The 23,057-nt window shown below is 46.5% G+C and overlaps 7 protein-coding genes across 7 annotated transcripts; 4 read left to right on the forward strand and 3 right to left on the reverse strand.

The window, feature by feature from the left end:
- Positions 1-42: 42 nt before the first annotated feature.
- On the forward strand, positions 43-4,348 carry I302_105938 (uncharacterized protein; the record flags this gene model as incomplete). Its single annotated transcript, XM_019191689.1, has 6 exons — positions 43-1,280; positions 1,340-1,756; positions 1,829-2,106; positions 2,170-2,507; positions 2,600-2,758; positions 2,846-4,348. 6 exons carry the CDS (start codon positions 43-45, stop codon positions 4,346-4,348), a joined length of 3,933 nt encoding a protein of 1,310 aa, XP_019046319.1.
- A 360-nt stretch (positions 4,349-4,708) lies between these two features.
- Positions 4,709-5,952, forward strand: I302_105939 (uncharacterized protein; the record flags this gene model as incomplete). The annotated part of the gene is made up of 6 exons (XM_019191690.1): positions 4,709-4,753; positions 4,871-5,092; positions 5,272-5,398; positions 5,477-5,624; positions 5,718-5,793; positions 5,857-5,952. The coding sequence occupies 6 exons, from the start codon at positions 4,709-4,711 to the stop codon at positions 5,950-5,952; spliced, it is 714 nt and encodes a 237-aa protein (XP_019046320.1).
- A 204-nt stretch (positions 5,953-6,156) lies between these two features.
- Positions 6,157-8,237, reverse strand: I302_105940 (uncharacterized protein; the record flags this gene model as incomplete). Its single annotated transcript, XM_019191691.1, has 9 exons — positions 6,157-6,258; positions 6,362-6,868; positions 6,933-7,118; positions 7,226-7,351; positions 7,411-7,534; positions 7,591-7,793; positions 7,855-7,974; positions 8,040-8,114; positions 8,178-8,237. 9 exons carry the CDS (start codon positions 8,235-8,237, stop codon positions 6,157-6,159), a joined length of 1,503 nt encoding a protein of 500 aa, XP_019046321.1.
- A 409-nt stretch (positions 8,238-8,646) lies between these two features.
- I302_105941 (uncharacterized protein) lies at positions 8,647-9,768 on the forward strand (the record flags this gene model as incomplete). The annotated part of the gene is made up of 7 exons (XM_019191692.1): positions 8,647-8,684; positions 8,741-8,807; positions 8,887-8,975; positions 9,065-9,195; positions 9,275-9,413; positions 9,537-9,624; positions 9,709-9,768. 7 exons carry the CDS (start codon positions 8,647-8,649, stop codon positions 9,766-9,768), a joined length of 612 nt encoding a protein of 203 aa, XP_019046322.1.
- Positions 9,769-9,923: 155 nt separating this feature from the next.
- I302_105942 (uncharacterized protein) lies at positions 9,924-12,122 on the reverse strand (the record flags this gene model as incomplete). The annotated part of the gene is made up of 5 exons (XM_019191693.1): positions 9,924-11,081; positions 11,172-11,587; positions 11,648-11,759; positions 11,831-11,901; positions 11,972-12,122. 5 exons carry the CDS (start codon positions 12,120-12,122, stop codon positions 9,924-9,926), a joined length of 1,908 nt encoding a protein of 635 aa, XP_019046323.1.
- An 865-nt stretch (positions 12,123-12,987) lies between these two features.
- On the forward strand, positions 12,988-14,090 carry I302_105943 (uncharacterized protein; the record flags this gene model as incomplete). Its single annotated transcript, XM_019191694.1, has 6 exons — positions 12,988-13,068; positions 13,132-13,248; positions 13,333-13,490; positions 13,633-13,713; positions 13,818-13,899; positions 13,968-14,090. 6 exons carry the CDS (start codon positions 12,988-12,990, stop codon positions 14,088-14,090), a joined length of 642 nt encoding a protein of 213 aa, XP_019046324.1.
- Positions 14,091-16,243: 2,153 nt separating this feature from the next.
- On the reverse strand, positions 16,244-17,376 carry I302_105944 (uncharacterized protein; the record flags this gene model as incomplete). The annotated part of the gene is made up of 2 exons (XM_019191695.1): positions 16,244-17,152; positions 17,221-17,376. 2 exons carry the CDS (start codon positions 17,374-17,376, stop codon positions 16,244-16,246), a joined length of 1,065 nt encoding a protein of 354 aa, XP_019046325.1.
- Between the last annotated feature and the right edge of the window lie 5,681 nt (positions 17,377-23,057).

The raw sequence follows: 23,057 nt of genomic DNA on the forward strand, positions 1-23,057 counted from the left end.
ACTTTCATATCCAACGCATCCCACCACGACATGTGAGATAAGATGTCCCAGCATGATCATCGAGGTACACCACCACCACCACCACCCTCAGCCTCAACATCATCCACGTTCCCTCTCTCATCGCCCTCCTTCTGGACAGAAGCAGCAGCAGTAGCTCTACCCTCGCCTCCGCCCCTTAAGAGACTCAGAGAACCCCTCAGCTCACCTCAGTCGGACTATACTGTCTTCCCAGATGTAGAACAGGATGAACCGCAACCAGAGATCAAGCGTGGTAGATACGACTCTCCATCCACCTCCACCACCTTGTCCTATCTGCCCAAACGATCGGACTTCCTAGATCTAGATATCAATGATCCGCACTCCTACCTTTCCAATCCAGAATATGCTCCCAACAAATTCGGCGATATAGGTGATTACATGCGTAAAAAGGAAATCAAAGTTCAAACTCAGAACCGAGATATAGCTCTGGCCAATGCGATCCAAGGATTACCACAGATATTTAAGGGTCTATCATTCTATATCAATGGTAATACCACACCACCAATGGAGGAATTGCGAAAAATGATCTTACAGCGCGGAGGCGAGGTCAGACCGGTATTGAGAAATAAGGGGATGGTGAAGTTCATTATTGCACCGATGTTGACGCAAAGCAAATTCAAGCAGTTTCAAAATTACAAGGTCGTGAGGGAGGGGTGGATCACGGAGAGTTGTAAGAGCAATAAGTTGCTGGATTGGAGGAGTTGGAAATTGCAGATTATGGGTGGGTGGGAACAGGATAGTAGGAAGGGGATGGAGGGATTTCTTAAGTCTCAGCAAACTCCTACGCAGCAGGCAAAACAGGAAGAAGAGGATGAGGAGAAGGTGGCAGAGGTGGACATGGCGAAACCTGTAACCGAAGTAGAACCATTAAAGACCGGATCATCTGTATCGAAACGAGATGAAGCGCCGACGCCAGCTTTGCCAAGAGTGGCAAGTCCCATACGGCTCCCCACAGCTACTCAATCCCTCCTCTCCCGACATCCTCATCGAGCTTCAGCTATCCCCATCAGCCCCAATAAACCATCCGATGTCGCTAAATCGCCTATCACGGAAGGATCACTTTCGCCCGCCCCGCTTCCAGCTAAGATCCAAAAGCCAGAAGGAACATGGGAGTACTACTATGCAAAGGAATCGAACGAGCATGCTGCTCAAGCATTGAAGAACGATCAATGGCGGATCAAAAACACCGCTGAAAGGGGTAATGAAGGTGGATTCATTGATGGGTATTACCAGAATTCTAGGTAAGCTGACTTTTGCATCCCACATATCCAAAAATGCAAACAAGCTGACTTGCAAATAGGTTACATCACCTGTCAACCTGGAAATCCGAGTTAAAGATTTTGGTGGCAGATGCGCAAAAGCGTTCAGAAGAGTTATCGTTATCCGTCCCATCATCCGATACCATCTCACCCTTCTCTCTGGCGAACTCTGCTCTTCCGACTACCAGGAATCTAGATACTGGATCTTCTGGTAATACAGGAGAGAAAGTCATCTTTCACGTAGATTTCGACTGCTTCTTTGTCTCTTGTGGGCTTGCTACCCGACCTCATTTGAAAGGTAAACCTACTGTAGTGTGCCATTCACAAGCAGGCAAGAATGTGGGCAGTACTTCAGAGATTGCAAGTTGCTCGTACGAGGCTAGAGCCAAAGGTGTAAAAAATGGTATGAGTTTGGGCAGAGCTAGGACATTGGTCGGCGAGGAATTGCAAACTATACCGTGAGTTACTCAGCTACATTGCGACTCGCTGAGCCAGTGCAGGTTAAGCCAGCTGACAATTGTGGCTTTCAGATATGAATTTGATACCTACAAGAAGTACTCTCTTGCCTTCTATACGGTGCTAATGGGTTATTCGGACGAACTTCAAGCTGTATCTGTGGACGAAGCTTTGATTGACGTTACTAGTGCTGTCAATGCTAGAGCTATGGCTCCTGAGGAGGCCCTGAGGGACGATCAAGCGGATCCTTCGGAGAAAGCTGGAGATCATTCAAGCAGGTATAGGGATCCGGCCGTCGAAGTAGCTGAGAAGATCAGGGATGAAGTGCGAGAGCTGACTGATGGGTGTGAAGGTGCGCATACTTGGACATATCAACCCAAGATGTCACGCTGATATAGTGATTTATATGCTTAAGTATCAATTGGTATATCGCATAACATCCTACTCGCCAAACTAGCCACTCGGTCAGCCAAACCAGCAGGTGTAGCTCACCTCTTACTTTCCGACATTCCCACATTTCTAGCTCCCCTGGACGTAGAAGATTTCCCTTCTATTGGACATTCGATCAAGTCGAAGATCGAGGAAAAATTCGGTACTACCAATGTTGAGGGGTTATTGGGTGTCAACAAGCTTGCGTTCCAGCGTGTACTGGGTCCGAAGACTGGTGAAATGTTATTTGGGTATTTGAGGGGAGTGGATGAGAGGAGACTGGAGCCTGATAAGGTCAGGAAGAGCATTAGTGCCGAGATGAATGTAAGTGGAAGCGATCTCATTGCTGGGTGGTTTCATCAGTAGTGAAATTCCATGAAGTGTGCTGATTTATATGAAACGATTGCGATCACTAGTATGGCATAAGATTTCAAAATCACGACCAGGCCGAGATATGCGTCAACGACTTAGCTCTGGAGGTAGCTAAAAGGATGAAAAATGTCGGAGTGAAGGGTAAACAGATTACTCTGAAGTTGATGAAGAGACATCCAGATGCTCCGATCGAACCGCCTAAAGTGAGTATTTCTCGGGTAAACAGTGATCACACCCATGCTGGAGTGAAAATTCTTTTGTGGAGATACTGATCATTTCGGTACTTGCAGTTCCTCGGACACGGATGGTGCGAAACGTTCAATCGGTCCTCCACCATCTCTGGACCTCGTGGTTATCCCACTGATGATCCCGAAATACTCGCGCGAGAAAGTGTCAAACTGCTCAAGGCTCTTAACCTGGATCCGGTGGAACTGAGAGGTGTAGGTATACAAGTTACCAAGCTTGATACCGAGGACAAGGATAAAGCGAAAGAGAGGGAAGTGGGCCAAGGGATATTGAGCTTCAAGCCAAAAACAGCGCCACAGGCTACCAAAGAAGAGAATGATGAACCTGCGTCGGAGGCTCCAGTTCGGGATGTCAGGCAAGCACCTGTTGGAGAGGAAAAGGCTGCTGTTGAACCCCGGCAATTACCTTCAAGATTGCCCAGTCGTTCTCCCTCAGTAGAAGAATCGGTCCACAGATCACCTACATCTCAACCTGAAGCTGGACCATCACGTATACCAGCGATTGAGGAGGACGAAAGTATCGATCCCTCCTTTCTAGCTGCATTACCGCCATCTCTGCAGGAAGAAGTCAAACGCGATTATGCGCAGGCCAAAGCTCAGAACCGGTCCTCTCGCGCCAACTCTGAAAGACCGCATTCCAACCTTCCCCCGGAAGAGAGCATCACACGAGCTACAACAGTCTCGCCGGTTAAGAAACAGCATTCCGCAGCTCACATTACGAGGCAACTCCGACCAAAGTTGAAGACCCAGTTGAAAGCTGGTCAATTGGCTGATAGACCGTTATTCGCCGCATGGAACAAAGCGAAAGAGGATGACGGTATAGTTGATCTGACAGGGTCTGACCCAATCCCCACCCAAAACGAGGAAGGCGAGATAGGAGGGTACAAGTTGAGCGAACTTCGAGAATTGGGATTAGATCTGGAAGTAATCGAAGCTTTACCCGAAGATATGCGGAGAGAGGTGATTGATGAGGAGAGACGTAAAGCGGGGAGGAAGAGGATATTGACTAGACCAGGGAATGGTAGAGGTGTATCGAACTCTATATCCCCTACCAAAACTGCCACTGCGAGAGGTGGATCATTACCTCCCATCAACAATAATAAGTCGACGAATAGCAAAGAGATACAAGCGATTAGGATAAGTAAACCTGTCAAACCTGCTTTGTTCAAGTCGACCGAGATCGAAGATGTTCTAGGGGTGATTGAGAGATGGATAGAAAGTAGGAATGGATCCAGTCCAGCTAATAGGGATATAGAAAAGGTGAAAAGCTGGTTGATCAAGAGTATTTCTTCGCCTATTGGAGGAACGGAAAGGTGTGTAGAGACATTGGTGTATATGAGGATGATCTTGAGGGAGAAATACCCTTTACAGGAGGATATGGTGCTTGCTTCGACCAAAATGCCAGTCAACAGAGGTGAAGAGGAGGAGGAGGAGGGAGACGAGCAGGAGAATGAGGTGGGGAAGTGCTGGTGGGGCGTTTGGAAGGATTATAAGGACGAGGTGCAGGGGAGGGCGAGGAAGTTGTTCGGGGCGGAATTGAAGATTTAATCAAATTTGGGGTAATGTTGATTCTTGTTTACTTGGGAGGAGTGTTATTCTGAATGTCTAATGTTTGTACCTTGTATTGTATATAGCATTGGGTTATTGTTGTAACGAGTATGCATTTTATTCTTGTATTTCTTGTTAATTTCGTCACACAGAAACTGCATGAAGAAGGCGATCAGACTTGAATGTGCTTCCGACGGAATTGAACATGACGATGACGATGACGATGTCTGGCACAGCGGCAGCAACAACAATAACAGTTGTTCGACTTGCCTATCCACAACGTCCAGGCATACCAACCACTTAGTGCACTATCATCTACGATCGTATACGTACCAAGAACACGCCATTTCGAGAACCAACATGTCGACATCGAGCAAATGGGTCCCATTAGAAGCATCCCCAGAAGTGAGTCAAGATTCCAAGCACTCCAATCCACTCCAATCCATTCCAATCCAGTTTCGTTCCTTTGACCATCTGAGCTACCACATACGCCATGGACGTTCAGCTGACCATAATAACAAGGTATTCAATGCGTGGTCCGAGCCCCTCGGTCTCCCCTCCTCACTAACATTCCAAGATCTTTTCTCCCTCGACTCCGAATTCTTGCAATTCATCCCTCATCCGCATCGAGCGGTATTGCTCCTTTTCCCATCACGGGGGAAATTGCACGATGAGAGGGAGAGAGAAGAGAGAGAGGGGGAGGGGGTATGGAAGGGTGAGGGGGTGTGGTGGATTAAACAAACTGTAGGTCTGCTCTGTTCAGCTCTGATGCGTTAATAATCGATAGTGCCCCTACATCCCCTCGCAAATATGCTCACGAAAGGGAGTTCCTTATGTCTTCGATTCGTGATTCTCGCTCATCCGTCCAGTCTTGTATCTGAATGTTGATAGCTGATCTACCTGTTATGGTTGGTCATACTTAGATACCCAACGCATGCGGCTCTATAGGCCTCTTACATGCCCTCCTGAACCTGCCCGAACGTGGTCCCGATGCCTTGGGGCCAGATAGTCAATTGATGAAATTCAAGGCCGCCTCATTACCTCTATCAGGTGGGTCCTGGCGGAGTTCACCTCTAGAAAGGAAGGGTGTGCATATACTGTAGTGTACTGACTCCTTGTCTCTCCCAGCATTGGACCGAGCAAAACTCCTCGACGAATCAGACTTCTTCACCCAAGCTCACACGTCTGCATCCCAATCTGGTCAATCGTCCATCCCTGATGACCTCGACGTGGATACGCATTTCATTGCGTTTGTAGAAGCTGTCAATGAGAAGGGGTAGGTCCATCTTCTCCTCTCCCTCTTTCCCTGCAGAATTCAATAGGCGAGTATCGTATTGACCTGTGGATGTGTTTTGGTCGTCGTCGTTAGCGAGAAGAGGATCGTAGAGCTTGATGGAGGTAGGGAGGGTCCGTTTGATAGAGGACATAGTGAGAATTTCTTGGAGGTGAGTGGACCCGGACGTAGGTCTCATGTCATTTGTGGATTACTTACTCTACGGTGCGTTCAGGACGTCGCCAAGGTTGTGAAGGAGAAGTACTTTGACAGAGCAGAGGGGGATACAAGTTTCAATATGATTGTCTTAGCTGGACAGCCAGAAGATTAAGGGTTGGAATGGGTTGGATCATACATTATAAGGTAGTTGATGATGAAGAAGTGACTTTCGCCTCGAACTCATGAGAAGAGAAGCACATGAAACGACGTGCATAAATGTACATGCATGAAGGTGTATACAACGAACAACAACCAGGAAAATACAGTGCTACACAGACCAAACCTAAACCACCTCTATACACAGCCGAGTGAACATCTACGATATATACACCTTCTTCAGCCTTGTGAACGCGCACGTGTCCCTTGTCCGAGGACAGGTGACCACTCCGAAATTCGCATCCGCCATTTCGCGAAGGGCCTATACAGGTCATGAGAGACGTTAGCAATCTTATTTTACGTATGTATCCCATCCTACACTCATCTCCTCCCTATTGAGCGCGAAGCAACGAAGCACAACTCACCTGTGTAGAGTATACATATCCATTAGGAAAAGCCAGCGGCTCATTCAAACTATCCATGACTTTCCCACTGATCCTACATACAATGGTCGAATTGACATGATGAGACATCGGCAGTTCCTTGCTCAACACTTTAAGATTCTCGTCGCATGTTGGACAATCAACGTTCCCGACAGGTTTCTCGGGATGTTCATGCAGATCTTCCTTCGGGGAATCGCAATGATCGCCTCCCAGTGGTGCTGTGAGATGTTCCGAGACCAACAAGGACTCGAGGTTGTGGAGCGGTGGCGCAGCAGGGAGTAGTGGTATATGCGGCGATTGGGGGGATTTGACGTTGGTATCTGATTTCGAAGGTGAGATGTGATGCACGCAACTTGGTAGACGTAGTGAAGAGAGACCCGCCGATAATGCTAATGATAAAATTGGCTGGGACGGCTGAGCGTATAGAGTGAGGAAGGTCGAGCGGAAGGAATCTCGGACGTCATTCCACCGTGAGGGGTCATAGAGTCTCTGCCAAACGAAAATCAATCAGTCAGAATAATACGAACATAGCCGGGAGGATGGAACTACTCACCTTGTACACCTCCACGCCGGTCTTCTCACCGAAACTCATCAACGTCATACCCTGCTGTATCATTGGCATGTGAGTCGCAGCCCATGGAGCGAGGTTCTTCCGGGAGTAGGTAATCGCAGAGGTTATATCTCTTTTACGACAGAGTTCAATGAATTCTTGGAGACGAAGGGTGAATTCGAGATTGTTCTGACGAAGGTCCAAAAGCATGTCATTAGCGTGAGGTGTTTCACTTCGGTGGGGAAGGACTATGAACCGAAAGCGAGTGTGTGAGAAACGAGATGCGGACAACTCACCTTGGTCTTCTTTAGTGTACCCCTATTCTCACCGCACCAAGCTAACGCTTCGGCACATGAATGCTTCTCGATCAATGCAGTTTCGATCTTACTCAACTCGGCGAAAAGCTTGATATCGACCAAAGCCTAAAAGTACCAAAGGGCATGAGCTACATTCCCAGCGATACGAGTGGAACTTAGCTTACCTCAATGTTCTGTTTCTTCGACAATGCTTCGGCAGTCTTCAGTCGTCCTGTGCGTAACAGATAGTCTACGATATATCGATCGAGCGTCGCGTCAAACGTTAAGAGGGGTTGTTGTTTTGGTTCACTACGTGTACTTCATCAGCTAACAGAAAATCAGATTTGAGATAATAGCTAACGTACGGTTCTGTGGGTGTAACTTCTCCATCTCCATTCGCTGCCCCATCAATGTCCATCTGAACGTCACCACCTCTATCTCCATTTGTAGCTTTCGGTTCCTCCTCTTTCTTGGTTGATATGTCTGAAACAGGAGTCAGAGCATTGAGGTATTCTAATCGAGATCGTAAAGGTGTAGGCTCCCTGGTACTCGGCTGTATGTCATCGAGCTATGTCAGATACGTCAGCTAGAGTATTCGTTCAATCAAGAAGAATTTGAATTTAGCTGACCTTTCTCTTTAGTCCCTTTGCTCTCTCTCCGATCTGATCCAGCTTATTTACCAAGCTCTGACGTCCATCTTCGGTAGATGAGGATGCATTGAGAGATTTGGTAAGAATTTGTAAAGCAATCTAAGGAAGGACGTTAGACATACTATCCTCCTACAGTAGAGAGTTGGTTCGGAACGCAGGCTCACCGAAACTGCATTGAAATCTTTTTCGACCTGTCTCTGAGCTGAGCGATGTGATCTTCTTAGGAGCTCATAGGGTGTCTATAGAAATCATTTGAATCAGCTTGTGATAGGTGTGAACGATTGAAGATCAGCTTGACTCACCCTGATCAGTGGCTCTTCCAATATCAAAGCGCCGTTGGTCGAAGTGGGTGTTTTGGCCATGATGCGGCTTGGTTGAAGGGGTTGTGCGGCTGATGTTCAGTAGGTATACGGTGAATCTGATTGTGAGGGCTGATGGGTAGACGTATGGTGTAATTATGCAGAGTATCACAAGCAGGACACAGCTGGGAAGATGAGATGAGAGAGCAAGAATCACACCTTTGATATCTAACACCTTGACCTCGACACACTTCCGGCCGGTGATAAGCGTGATTCCTTCAAATTATCAGGCTCATTTTGGGAGCAGCCGAGTGTGGCTGATATTTTGTGATCCGATCTTATCGATGGCATCTGAGCTGCTTTGCTGCATCTCTCACCGAGAATTGTGATTTCACTTGTCTTGTATGGATACATAACATTGCTGTCAGCAAGGAATACCCAGATCGATCGCCCATCACCAGAACGAGCAAAGATGACCCTCAGACTGGACTATACAGTCCCACAGAACAAGTGAGCTGGCCGACTTTGCACCTTCCATGTGACCAGCTAACATCGACCATGTAAAGGAACAACTCCATCCCTAACCCACCGGGGTACCTTCCTCCCGCTTCTGCCAAACAGCTATCCTCGAGAGTAAGCATCTCATATACATCCTACAGCCGTACAGTGAACTAAGAGACCTATAAGCTGATCGAGATGTGCGACTTCGTAGAACACACAGCCAGACTCTGATGCTATAATCAAGCAGAATCGTAAATCGACGGAATTGAAATTGAGGAGAGCGTGGGATCTAGCTTTGGCGTGGGTATATTGTCTTTGGCACCTTGAGCAGGAGCAAAAACAACTCAACAGGTGTTATACCGAAAATCACAGCTAACCTGACCTCTCAGCCCCGCCAAATCACTCCCCATGCAAGCTATCATGCTCTATTTCTCCGGCTCGGGCGTCCAGATCTTCTCCCTGGGAATGATATTCATGCTTCTCACTGGACCCATCACAGCTGTATTCAACATATTTAGGGGTGAGCTATGTTGTCTAACTCTCTACAATAAAGCTGTATACAGTGTTGCTAATGTTAGTTTGTTACTATCGTGATTCAGCTTTCGAGTCTTTACGTCCCACGCCCACTCCTTCCTCCTCGTCGTCATCCCGAAAATCAATCGATACGACCATCTCCGAACCAAGCTATGGTCCGCTGGTATTGCCTATGATAGCTTATGTGGCGTGTCAGGGATTAGTGTGAGTTGATCTTTCCCCCGTGCTGGATCTTCCTTCTCATTCTCCCCAGCCTCAATTGCCAACGTCAAATGCATATCTCACCGTTCACTCGGTAATAGGCTGATATTATATTCTGATACCTAGCCTCGCACTGGGTTTATGGAAATGTTCGACAATGGGTATATTACCTACAGGAAGTGGAGATTGGCTACATTTCGAAACGAGATCGGATGTGAGTTGCATTGCTCCTATCTGATACCATTTCCGAAAAGATCTCCAGATGGTGTGTAAACTGATTAATTCCCGAATAACATAGCCTCCCGAGTGGTCATCTATCCGAAATATCGCATTGGGCCAATCAATCCCTCATTTGTAGATGTAGATAAGATGGAACGATGCAATACATGTAGTAATGGGTTATATGCTATGCAAGAGATAATGTCTAGTCTAAACGTGATAGTCAAGATCGAATCGAGGTATTACAACAATATTTTTACCATACTCCAAATCTCCACTCCTTGCCTTGCATCGCTATATGACCACCGAAGCATTATTCAACTCCTTCTTCTCCTCACCATCATTTCCTTTTGCAACTTCACGCTTCTCCCCCTTCACTCCCCCTCCCCGATACTCCCCAACCCTCTCATAAAACAACATAAACACCGCCCCCCTACTTTCCCAGAGCGCCTCCTCACCCACCTCCTCAACATCAGCATCACTGATCCTCAACCATCCTTTTCCCGGTCCCTTCCCACCCAAGCCATCACGGACTTTCCCAAAGTACACGCAACTCTCACAAGCGCATTCGTCAGAACACGATTTATAAACTTTCTCAGGTCTATACCCTTTATGCGAGGTATCCGTATTCGCGTTCCTCGTCGTGGCCGAGTTGCTGGTCGGAGGAGAGGGTTTCCGGCGTATACAGATGAAATGACCTGATGAGTGGGTGTACCCATAATGCAATATAACACTTTCCAACCTGTAAAATATCCTCTTCTTCCTTCCCTTCCCATCAATACCATTTACTGCTTGACTGATCCCAGTATTGGGTTGTTTCTCCTCCCACACACCATCACTCACAAACCTCGTCAAATCCAAAATCACCGGGAAATTCACTCTAGCAGTCTTCTTCAAAACCGAACCATACGGTGTGAATTCCGATCGTATGAATAACATCCTGAGCGACTGGGGTGGTCGAGTGAGAATACTCTGCCTGATCGACTGGGTACGGGATATCTGCCATTTAATAGGGATACTTGCGCTCCCGCTCCCCTCTCCCTCCCGATCTCGATGTAAAGGTTCCAAAGTCGGTTCGTTGAAATTCGAAATGACATTGGAATCTAACATCTCTTTCAATCTGTTTTCCACTCTTCTAGCTTCCCTGGCTCGTTTCTTACGGGAGTTGGTCATTTTCTCTTCTTTCGTTGAGGTTGACAAGGTAGATAATCCTTCTAATGCTGAGAAGGCTCCTGACCCGTTGGCGATGGCGGCGGAAGAACTTTTTTCTGTTTTGGCGTTAGCGTTAAACGCAGGTTTGGCAGTACTTGAACTAGGGGTGGATGAAAGTCTTTCGACCTCGTTTTGATAATATGTCAGGGAAGTCCGTAATGAGCATGCCTCGCAGGTCACGTCGGATAGGTATTCTGGTGAGAGGTATTCCGCAAGACATGAATCGAGAGATACGTCGCCCTATACCAGATAAATCATCAACATCATCTTATCTTAGTCTGAAGAGCTATCGTCTTCCAAATGCACTCGAGGAGGAGAAGCTTTACTCACATGCAGAGGGATGGGTAGTTCCATCCCACCAACAAGGTCCATCCTAACCTCCGTCTCCCATCCACACGTCTGACAAACCCTCCGACGAGCCATAAGCCCTTCCCAGGGCTGGGCGATTCCCCTTACTTTCCTTCGCTTATTCGCACCCTCCAAATCTGCATTACCACCTACTAGGTTCTTACTACCAGCATATCCCTGGAGAGAGAGGATTTCCCCCAAGCCTCTGAGTCTACCTATCTCACTGGCCACTTTCATGGCTTCGTCGGAGACCGCTTCGGCAAGTATGATGAATAACTCGTGGGCGTCTTGTTGCTCTCTCGTTGAGAGGAGACGACGAATTTGGGGCAGGGGATGGAGGGCCTGGAGGAGCGAGTGAGGGCGGAGGGGGGGCGAGCGGGAATGAGGGGTGTTGAGGTCTAATTATGGGTCAACATCAGTATATGATAGCCGAAGGACCGTTTATGAAATGATCCTACCTTGTATGACTTCCAATAGAGCATCCGTAACTGGCGTAGGGGTATCGGTCTCCACAGCTAGTTCTACGATTTTCTCCAGGTGGTTCACTAGCGATGTTATTGAAGCGAATGCCTATCGCAACCAATAAATTGATCAGGACGTCAAGCGACTCCTGAGAATGGTTAACCCAAAGTCAAACGCACCTGCAGCACAGAGTTCATATAACACAACGTCCCAGAGAGATTGACCATCCCCGGAAAATGGTTATTCAAATCTATCACCGAACTCAAAATTATCAGCCCATCTGCCATGTACTCTGCGCTCAACAATTATTAAAAACTTACCAACATCCACATGATCATGTCCATTCTGCTCAATCTTCCTTCTCCTCCTCTTCACCTTCCTCTCCTCCATCTGCACCCCATCTCTTTCCGTCCTCCCACTTACGGCCGAGCTACTCTCCGCTCCGAACCATCCAAAGAATCCGAATAACATATTAACGATCTCTATATACACTTGATGGAACACCGATAAAGTATATCGAAGAAGTTCATCTAATGGCCAGGGAGAGGAGTAGATGACCGAAGCGATGATAGAAGATGATTGCCAATATGTGGTCGTGCGTTGAAGGGTAGGTACGGTATCTTCTAAGGGGGATTCTGAACTTTCTGAAGGAGCTGAATGAGAGAGGTTTAGGGAAAGGTTGACAGAAGATATGTCGGTATCGCTCGCCGGTGGGTTCGCCTGACTCGGCCTCGATGTCTCTTCAACAAGAGGGATTGTAGGATTATTTACAGTCGATGAGGTCGTCGGTTTTGTTGGGCAAGTCGAAGTTGAAGTCGAAGCGGAATTTTCAGGTTGGAGTGGGTAAGGTTGATTTGGTAGTTCGGTTGATTTATTTTGATTTTGGTTTTGTTTTTTACCTTGTTTGTTATGATAATTCCCTTTTCGTTTCCTCATTGCATCTTTGTCCACCCTTGAAGACTCGAGTATCTCCAGTCTATCAGTATCAGTGATGCACTTGTCTATCTGTTGTGTAAATAGGAGACAATGACAAGAGGTAAAAGGATGACATGCAGCGTAAAACAATTACAATGGTGATTGTGATTGGTGATGCAACGGAGATAGATTGATACTCCGGCGGGACAGGTGACACGTGCAGCGAATGAATGAATGATGTTATGACACACCTCTCTCTATCTCTCTCTCTGTGTGTGCGTCCTCCCGTGCTTAGCATCTTGGACATCCCTACTAAACAGACAGACAAGTTGATCAAGAACGATTCGTTCATCACTGCAGATACTCACTCGAACCTCAAGCACCTGAGCGAGCGCACTGCAGTAGACAGCGAACCCGCAAGATGGTCCTCGTACTAGTCATTGGTGACCTTCACATCCCAACCCTCACTCACGACCTACCGGCAAAGTTCAAGAAGCTCTTGGTAAGTGACAGCGTGAAAGTGATCGTTGTTGGGTGCAGGCTGATATCAAGCGATAACTCGCAGGTCCCAGGTAAAATAGGTCAAATCATATGTACGGGCAATGTGTGCGATAAGGAGACATACGATTATCTACGGACGATCGCTCCCGAGGTTCATGTGGTAAGAGGGGAGTTTGACGAGGTGAGTCGTATGTTTTCATAAAACATGATATTTCTCTACTCATGGAAATTACGTCTAGCTAATCAAATTCGCTGATAACTATAGAATACCCACTTTCCCTTATCTCTCACGATACCCCATCAGTCCCTTCGATTAGGCGTAGTGCACGGACAACAGATCGTACCGGCTGGAGATGCAGATATGTTAGCAGCGTTGGCTAGGCAGATGGACGTGGATGTGTTGATAAGTGGTGGAACTCATCGGTAAGCTCTCTTCTACCAGGCCGTACGGCCGTACGATTGTCAAAGCGAGATATCATCTCGACAATGTATTTGGAGAGTACGATACGACATGAGTAAAATATCGCAAATGATACAACATTAATCACTTGACTCGCTGCAATAGATTCGAGGCATTTGAATTCGAAGGGCGATTCTTCGTCAATCCAGGTTCCGCTACAGGAGCATGGAGCGGGTTATGGAATGGGTGAGCGCATTATCAAGATTCTGCTTGCTCCCCGAACGATATTCCACATTGCATGTCTGTCCCTTTAACTCAAATACAGTGCTGATCTCTAATCCCCCACACAGCGACGCAACACCTTCATTCGCACTGATGGACGTGCAAGGTCCAGTGATCGTTACATACGTGTATCAGCTAGTCGAAGGAGAGGTGAGTGAATCTCTCTGACCAGCCGAGTGAATCGAGAGCTAAGTAAATGGAAAATGTCGTGATACCAGGTCAAGGTTGATAAAGTCGAATATCGTCGCCCAGAACCTCCAAAGGACAATGTTAGCGGTGCGGGGATGGTCGCAGGAGTAGGTCAAGGAGCAGGTCGAGCGGAAGTTCCTGCTGGTTGGTAGTTAGATAGATCCACGCCACGCCTGGGGGAGTTTAGATAGGTTGAAATATTGTTGTACACATGAATAGACAGTGGTACCTGTCTTGACGTTCTTCTCTCACCTGTCATACATACATCTGATTGAACGTTTTTACATTCTCGTGAAAACCCGTGTGCAAGACATGCAACACACCTCGTCAACTCGGGATCTCTGAGCTGCAGAGCCAGATCTTGGTAATGAGCCGACAGACAGCGGTCAGCGTCACATGTGCGATAATGTTGGTCGTATCGTTGTGAACGGTGCCGATGGACAATTGCCGAGATCGTAACTTGCTACATCTCATGAATTGAGTGGAGTAGGTGAAATTGTCAGATGTAAAGCTTCACGTACTGTACAGACGTAGTACTCTGGTCCCCCCCTCATGCATGCAGCTGCAGATGCGATTCGGCAAATTGGCATGTGTTGCGCAGAGGTACAGAGTGGATCTAACTTGGGACTTGCGAAGATATGATTATTCCCAAGGATCTAGAATATTCCACGAATGCGAAAACGAATACGTACGGTGATTGTCTCTTGACTCTGCAAGTTACATTTCAACTCGTGTTCCGATAATAAATGACGAGAGTAGTACGCCACTTAAAACAGTACGTAACATCCAAGTACCGTATTCCAGTAAACCCAAATGACAAAGTCACTCACTTGATATTGATACTACTCGTAGTCGTACATGAACCAACGTACGTAGACCAGCACCATATACATACATGCATACATGCATGCATGCATGTCTCCATTCGTAAATCTCTCTCAGAGATCGATCGGCAGTATCCAGATCATGGATTAGGATCTTTTCATACGAGTATTCTGTACTGCTGATCAGATCAGATCAGATCAGTCGATGAACCGAATTAAACCGAGCCGGCGTTGTATGTACGACGTCACAGTATCATGACTTGTGCACCTAGTGAACCTAGTGGAACTCAGCTGCAGCCAGCAGAGGATAATTGAAAGTATGTTCATTCGGGTGTGGTGGAGATTGACAGGTAGTGGGGCCTTGTAACAAGAGATCTACACTTTACACTCTTGTACTACTCAAAATTAGTGTAGTACGCACACACGGAGTATCGACTAACCGAGTAAGGTAAGGAACAAGACTACTACTACAACTACATACTCTCATCTCGTCTCAACGGCCGTAAGGATTTTTACTCCTGTATTTTACTGTACCATGCTCCATCTTACGTTGCTGCATCAAAAATGATATCGTTACTTATTAGCTGGAATCTAGTAGGGAGAAATTTTGACTTTGATACCGTTCCGAGATGATCCAAAGTAACTTTACTGAATGAAACCTTGCCTGATTAATCTACTCGAGTAGTAGTCGCAATATACATCTAATTGACCGGCCATGAAAGTTGTGAGAATGGGAATGGGAATGGGAGTGGGAGTGGGAATCCTCCACCATCTAATTGTTATGCGTCATTGTCTCATTCTAGAAATTTAATCTATCATTTCGATTTTGCGCAAATCTGTTTTTCCTTTGCTTTGCTTTGCTGGAATAGCTTTGCTGGAATAATCAATCTTAATCAAGTGTCTCATAGCTAAGTGAAATAGAGTGATAGGGAACTGAATCAAATCGAATCGAATCGAATCGAATCGAATCGAATAGTCAGTCGCTCTGGACTTCTCCCGATCCTTGGAATAGTGGTCAGTCGTCGATCTTGATCTTTACATTGAATAGAGAGAGTATCGATTCATTCTTGTCATCTTTATGGTTGTATTTCCTCACGGCTCTATTGGTCTCACTTGCCAAGAGGAGACATACATACATGTCGTCGACGACTGTGACAGCAAGCGAACAATGCAAGCATGCATCGGATCGTGCAAAGAGAGAAGATTATCGGGATTTATCGATTGATTTTATATCATTTGATAGCAATAGCAAAGCATTCAAAAGTTGTACTTAAAAACAGACCTCTGACCTTGTTGATTATGATATTGAACACATATAACAGAAATTCCATTCTACTCTGAGCACATGAAGCAAGCAATGATTGCTGTGAGAAAACGAACAAAGAGAAACTTTATACAACGAATTGATATGTGATGGAAATTAATGAATGCAAGGGTATATATATGATTAAGAATGTAATGCTAGACAGACACGAAAGAGACTACCATCCACCGACATGTATAGGTTCGCCCGATAGATGAACATTGACAGCATGTGATCGCGACCTCGACTCGAACGCTCGGGTCATATCGAATCCTTTAGATGGATGTCGGTTCGACGACGACTTGTGAGAGGAGTGGTGATGTGAATGTCCACTCAGAGTGACTGGGGAAGGTGTCTTGCAGTCATCGGAGGCTGGTGAAGATTGCAAGGAAGAACTTGCGGACGAGGTGAAATGTGGTGGCCGAGGGGACGAGTGATGTGTAACTGGTGAAATTGGTGGGGAAGGAAATGTCGCTGCGTGACTGGTAGATATTTGAGGTTGGTATGCTTGTCGTGATTTGTATGGTGATGGGACAGCTCGAATGGGTCGCGAGGATGGTTGAAGATCTGGGGTGGTTTCTGGTGTAGGGTAGGATCGAGAGGCAGACACCACTGGTGAAGGTGCGATGACTGATCCTTCGGATGATGAAGATGCAGATGATGCTCTGGCGACTGCCCTTGGTCCATGTTCGGATCTGATCTTGGCTTCAAAGATGGCGATCTCATCACCAGCTACGTTCAAGTTCCATTCTAGGTAACCGCACATCTCCCTTTCCATCTGGTTGATCTCCTTGAGAGCGAACATCTTCTGAGCAACGATGCTCCATGATTGGTTCGAGTAGGTGTCGTCACAGATGACTTTCGAAGAGATCATGAAAGCGGAGATGAACAGTCGGTGACCTGATGATCCACGGGCGGCAGGATATCGTTGTTTCAATCTTGAAAGGAGCATCAACGCGGCAAAGGTGACGACGGAAGGAAGTCGTGTACGATGCAAGGCGTATGCGACGAAATGAGCTAGTGTGGGAGTGGGGGCACCCGGAGCGGTAGCAGCAGGTATGTTGGGACATTGAAAGAGGGATGTGATCTAATGGCGGTGAATTGATTGATTAGCGAAAGGCGCCTTTGTGGAAAGGATGGAATGAGATCACTCACGAATCGAGCAGACATCACCGCCGTTTCTTCGTGTCCGTAAAAGGGATCCTGCGACGATCTAGATCCAGCAGGTTTAGTGACCTTTCTCTTACCCGATGGGGGGGTCGAGGTGCTCGGTCGATAAGCGGGGATGGCAGCGGATGACGATGAGGACATGGTGGTGTGAGTTGGTTGAGTGGATGTTGATGAGAAGGAAGATTTGTTATCGATCCGTGTGGAAGACGTGGATGATGACGATGTCGATGTTGATGATAGTGATTCCAGATGAGCAGAGGGTCTTCGGATGAGCTATTTTAGTGAAGGGAAAAAAGGAAAGATAAAGAGGGGAAGTGATGAGTCAGCGCTGGAATCATTGAATTGACAGATGGTTTATTTATATATGATATGTGTTGTCTCACAGGAAGTAGACGAGACATGATGTGATGTGATACCGATGGATGCGGATGTCGTCGAGGGTGGCCAAATCAAAGTGAAAGCGAATGGAGGGTGAAGCAGAAGAGGGATCTGATCACTTGGGATCAAGGTAGAATCAAATTCAATCGTAGTCGTAATTGTCAAAGCCAAAAAGTTGTGAAAGAGCGAAAGAACAAGCTTTGCAGGAATCGAATTAGATGAGATGAATAGGATTCAAGCTAGAGTATGACAAGGTATAAAGTGAGGAGAGTGAAATGAGACTGCACGTCGAAATGTTCTCACCCCGGCACTACCGGATTGAAATTGAATGAGATGAGGGGGTTTGGATGAGTGAGGGGGAAAAAGAGGAAAAAAAGAAAACAAGGTGAAAGAGCGGCAAGAAAGAAGCAGAGGTGGTTTAAGAGAGATGAGGTGAAAACGATGGAATGATGTTTTATTTCCATTCCTATTCAGATAGGAAGAGGCGAAAGGGGGGTCATTTATCTGATGAATGAGGATGAGGCGTTGATGTCAAAGCGATGATAACCCCAATAAGAACGAGATGGATACCGATGAAGCGAGTAGATAGCACAGGAAAATGATTTCTTCCCATGACCACGCCCCAAACGTCAATCAATGATCACTCTGTATAGTATACTTCTGTTTCTATTCCCCACTTGGAGTGTTGAGGTTAACCCATCAACAATAAACGACATACACACACACACGCAGCTGAAAAGATGTGAATGATGAATGCGCGTTTAAATGAAACCAAAGGGATAGCAACAAAAGGAGGGAGGTATGATCGGGATAGAGTGGGGGATATGAAGGGTACAATGTGATCTCGGCCGCAAGGTGTGTGATGTGTCCCCGTGCACCCCCATCCCACCATCAAGATCAATGTGATCCATCCAAGGCTTGTCATCGATGGATCATCACTAAACATTGATGGCATATCATGAGACCCAGGCCAAGATCGACAAGAGGAAGAAGAATGCGAATGAAGATCTCTAATCCCGTCAAACACGGTTCGAAAAGAAAGGAAAAGAAACACGATGGAAATTATGAATTCATTCCAAACAAGCGTTTTGAACGATGAAGACTAAAAAGGGGACTAAAAGAGTGCACGAGACACCAAAATAGATAGTCCGTCGAAAACGCATCAAAGCCATGAGGAGTAACAAACAGTGATACACAACAAATGACCCTTGGCACGACGGTCCGGCAATGCATGGGCATCAAAATCACCATTTCACCTATCGATCGATTCGATCGACGCATCTCGGTCTAGTCTCGGGATATGAACCCCGGGACGAGACAGACAGACGAGGTCGATGGATAAAACGATGGTGGTGATGATGATCATGAAAGCACACTCAAAGGTGGGAAAGCAAGTTACAGTTCAAGACTTGATTCCAACAAAGACAGAAAACAAAAAATCAAAAAATGAGGTAAAACCCACTTTAACACCATCCCGGCAATGACAGGAACAAAGATCGAATGAGAGTACAAAGTGGGAAAAAACGAGATGAAAGGCGAGAACAAGACCATTTCGGCTGTTGCGAAAATCTCAAGACATGACCAAGTGACAAATGACGCTGACGCTCACCTTTTGATTATTTGATCTTTTGCCGCTTTCCATCCAATCGATGTGAATGATATTTGATATGTGATTGATAATTGATGATTGATTATGTTGATGTATACAAGTCGATCTTCAAGGTATAATGAGGCGATGTATGCTGATTATTTGGTATGCGAGTAATGTGCCGCGCGGATATATATGTCCAACTGGTTTTTATTTGATGCAAGACAGAGAGAAGAGTTCCTGTTCCTAAAAGTAATGTTACTGATGGGTATGTGCGTGTTGGTGTTGATGGACTGGATGTTGAATCGATTTATGTACAGAAATGATTATTTGGATATGGATGATGGTGAGAACGATGGTGTGTACTGTAGTTTGTGTTTTTGCGGAGCTGAAGAAAGAGGAGCGTCGGATTGGATTGGGTCTTATATACAAACTAGCAACTAACAATTGGTATGGTAGGTTTTTTTAGGGTCTAACCGTATTAATCGAAAGGGCGGTCAAAAAGGAAAAAAATTGAGCGACCGATCGGATTCTTTTCTTTTCTCCTTGCTCATACGGTCGTAAGGTGATGATGGGTGTTGTTTGTCTATCAGCGCAAACGAATGAACTATTATCCCGTTGACTCGGATGGACAAAAAAAGCAAAGCGAGAAAGGTGAAACCGATTACAAAGAGATAGATCGACTCATGTCGGTTTTTCCTTGTTGTTCTTGCTTGGTATTGTTGATGACCGAATGATGATACGTTTGACGGTGTCTCTCTCTTCTTTATGATATGATTTGTTGATTTACCTCGGGTGAGCGCGGGTATAAGGTGTAATTACTGCTCTACCACTACGGAACGAGTAAGAGACAAACTCAGACATATACAAAAGGGTAAGTAAGTATGCTTTTCCGATTATTTGGAACAACCGACCAACCGAGCTTCACTACTATAACAAACGCAACCCCAACCCCAACCCCAACGAATAATGCATATGCATTCCGATCTTGCTTGTTCTTCTTCTTGATCTGTCTCACTCGAATACCGGATAAAACACCCAACAGCAACAACGTAATCGTTTAAGTTTTCTTGCTCTGGTGCAACAGCATTGGAGCGTCACCCGGATTTGGGGTGGGATGCATGGGTTACAAAGCGGGTTTTGATTCTTTTGGTCCATTCGGAGAATAAACCAAAAATGACGAGGTCCCTGCGATCTTTTGGTAAGGCCACTCCGTCAACCCCGGAATGCCCTTACCCTGCTTTAGGCTATACCGCTGCTCCTGCTCCACTCGGCTTTACCTTTGGCTGTACTCAGGATCTAGAAAAGGGTAGAAAGGGAGTAAGGAATGAAAGATCCAGGGATTGCCGGGCCGGTTATGCCCACTCTGCAATGCAGGAGGAAATTGCCCGGAATGATACCGCCATGATTGCTATGATGTGATGAGGGATCATGGGGCTCAGCATCGGATGGGCTATGCACAACAAAACCAAAGGGGTCACCTGTCGAAGGTGAATGGGATATGGATCATTCGGTCTAATTGGTATACCGTACACCGTACATCGTACTGTGCGACCCCTTGGTCGTGCGTGTGTGTACAGCAGATACCGCCAATTACCGTGCAAGACATGGGTGGGAATGATCGTCGTCTCTCTACAAGTGTGAAGCAGTATCATCATCGTCGCAACAAGGCGACTTCGCTTACTCGCTCATGCAACGTACACAGCACATGCCCGCACGATGATGACAAAGCATTCGTTATTGTGGCTTGTTGTTCTGGCTCTCACGTAGTTCATTCCCACGTATCAGTCGGTATGTGTGTGCTATGAACATATCGATCGGTCCTATCATTGCTGGGGTGATGCAGAGATACAGCCAGTAAAGTAATTCCGAAAACCTCGTTTGTCGCCTACACATCCTTATTCTTTTATCCGCTTGTTCCCACGTCCGTGCTCTGAGAATATATTGCGTAATCGCATCGTATGGCCGCAAACACATCTTTTCGGCGAAAACTCGGGATACGCTACCAACATGAAAGAAGCAATCATCCACCGCTGTCTCAGCTCGAAGGAGGCGCCGTGCCATGTACAAGCGCTTTTAGGCGTAGCCGTTCGCAAGGAGGCTTGGTGGGAGGAATGTTCTTTGTCCTCTTTTTGTTCTTCTCATATGTCTCGTCTCGGTTTCACGGCCTTCTTCCACCAGCTGCAGAAAGATGGGAATGGGAATGGGAATGTCTCGGTTCGGAAATACATGGTAGATCATCTAGGCAAATCCATTCCGACGTGATGTTTACTTTTACTTTACATACGGCTTTGATGGCAAAGCCGAAACAGATTCTACATGACTCAGCATACTGATGATCGCACTTTGGGAGTAAGGGTCAGGTATCATGATTAATCCATCGATATGTATCCCGACACTTCCCATCACATACCGCATTGCCTAGATAGACAGGTCAACCAGAGTAAGATCATCGTTGAATACCGAGTACCGTTCTGACTACGACGAAGAGGATATGCCGTTATAGAAGAGTAATGTTATGTTTGTTTACGTGTGGCAAATCAGAGTTCGTTTACAACTGACTACTGTAGACTATATCCGTTAAGGGTAACAACCGATTGCACCAAAAAACGAAACAAAAAATTCCTCGGGTTACTGGGATTGCTCGCTTGGAACAGAGTATCCCGAATATCGGAACTATCTCTACTCCGGCTGAAGGCCAGATCCATATTCAAGTTCACCTCGCCTGCGTGATCGAATTATCTAGGTGTGCATCCTGATCACGACGGTATTCACGTGAATGGCGGCGTGATAGTTGATGACTCAGCATCTACATGCAGCACTCGATACGGACGAGGGGGTGTAAGCGAGCTGTTATACCATCAATACCCCTGCAATGTGTAAACGGTTCCCAGAGAATTTGAGGTGATTGCGTTGTGATTCCAGAAGCATTACAGGCAGAAGAAGGTTCTCGATCCCCTTGGCAACTCGATCGTGACCCGTCAATTCACATCCAGCTCCTTCACGTCCAAACTCAAAAAGTTCCAGATCCAAAAAAGCGGTAGTGACTTATCGTCCTTGTTACTCCGCGGCTGTCCCATGAACTTAACTTACCGGCCCGATCGTGAATAAACAAGGTTAACACCATTATTTTACGAATGGCCTAAATTAGAGGAATGGAATGGAGCTTACGATACTTGTTCTCACCTCTACGGGGAGGGTTGATCCCTTCTCCGAGAGATCAGATCCCATCGCTTCGTCGTTCTTGGATATCGTTGACACGAACCAAGGTTCCTTGCTCAACAGAGGGGTGACACCTACCTGGCAGAGCGGTATGTAACTTACAGGATATGCGAAAGGTAGATGGGGACATGGATGAGATGCCGCGTTTCCCACATACAGAGTTTCGATCAATAGAAAAGAGATCTTCAGGTACCCCCCCCTCCCCTTTAACAGATTCCTAGAAAGTAACGTAAGGAAACCTTCAGTATCAGGTAGCTTCGATTGTCGCTCCCTTGTATCTTATCTTACCCATCGTCCCCAAGAAGATAGCACCGGTTGGATCATAACCGCTCCAATTGATCATTCGCTTATCGTATCTCCTCTAGTTGGATCGAGTCGAGAGGGGTGGCTAAGATAGCGGGATCGTCAGTCGACCAGGGGATCCTGCAGGATGAGTCACAGCTGAAGCATGTCCCTCGCTCGGTATTGTTCGGCGATTGGATGATACCCTCAGTTAGCACGAGTGAGCGAGATGGCGTGATTGAGCTGGTCGTATTTGTGTGTGCATGGAGTAAGGGCTAGTGAAAATGGCTGTAATATCACAACGCTGCAGATGATGATGTTTCTTGCGAATGCTGTTGCACGGAAGCGATCG

This window comes from Kwoniella bestiolae, chromosome 4, assembly GCF_000512585.2.
Source record: "Kwoniella bestiolae CBS 10118 chromosome 4, complete sequence".
In the NCBI taxonomy this organism is placed as follows: Eukaryota; Fungi; Basidiomycota; class Tremellomycetes; order Tremellales; family Cryptococcaceae; genus Kwoniella; species Kwoniella bestiolae.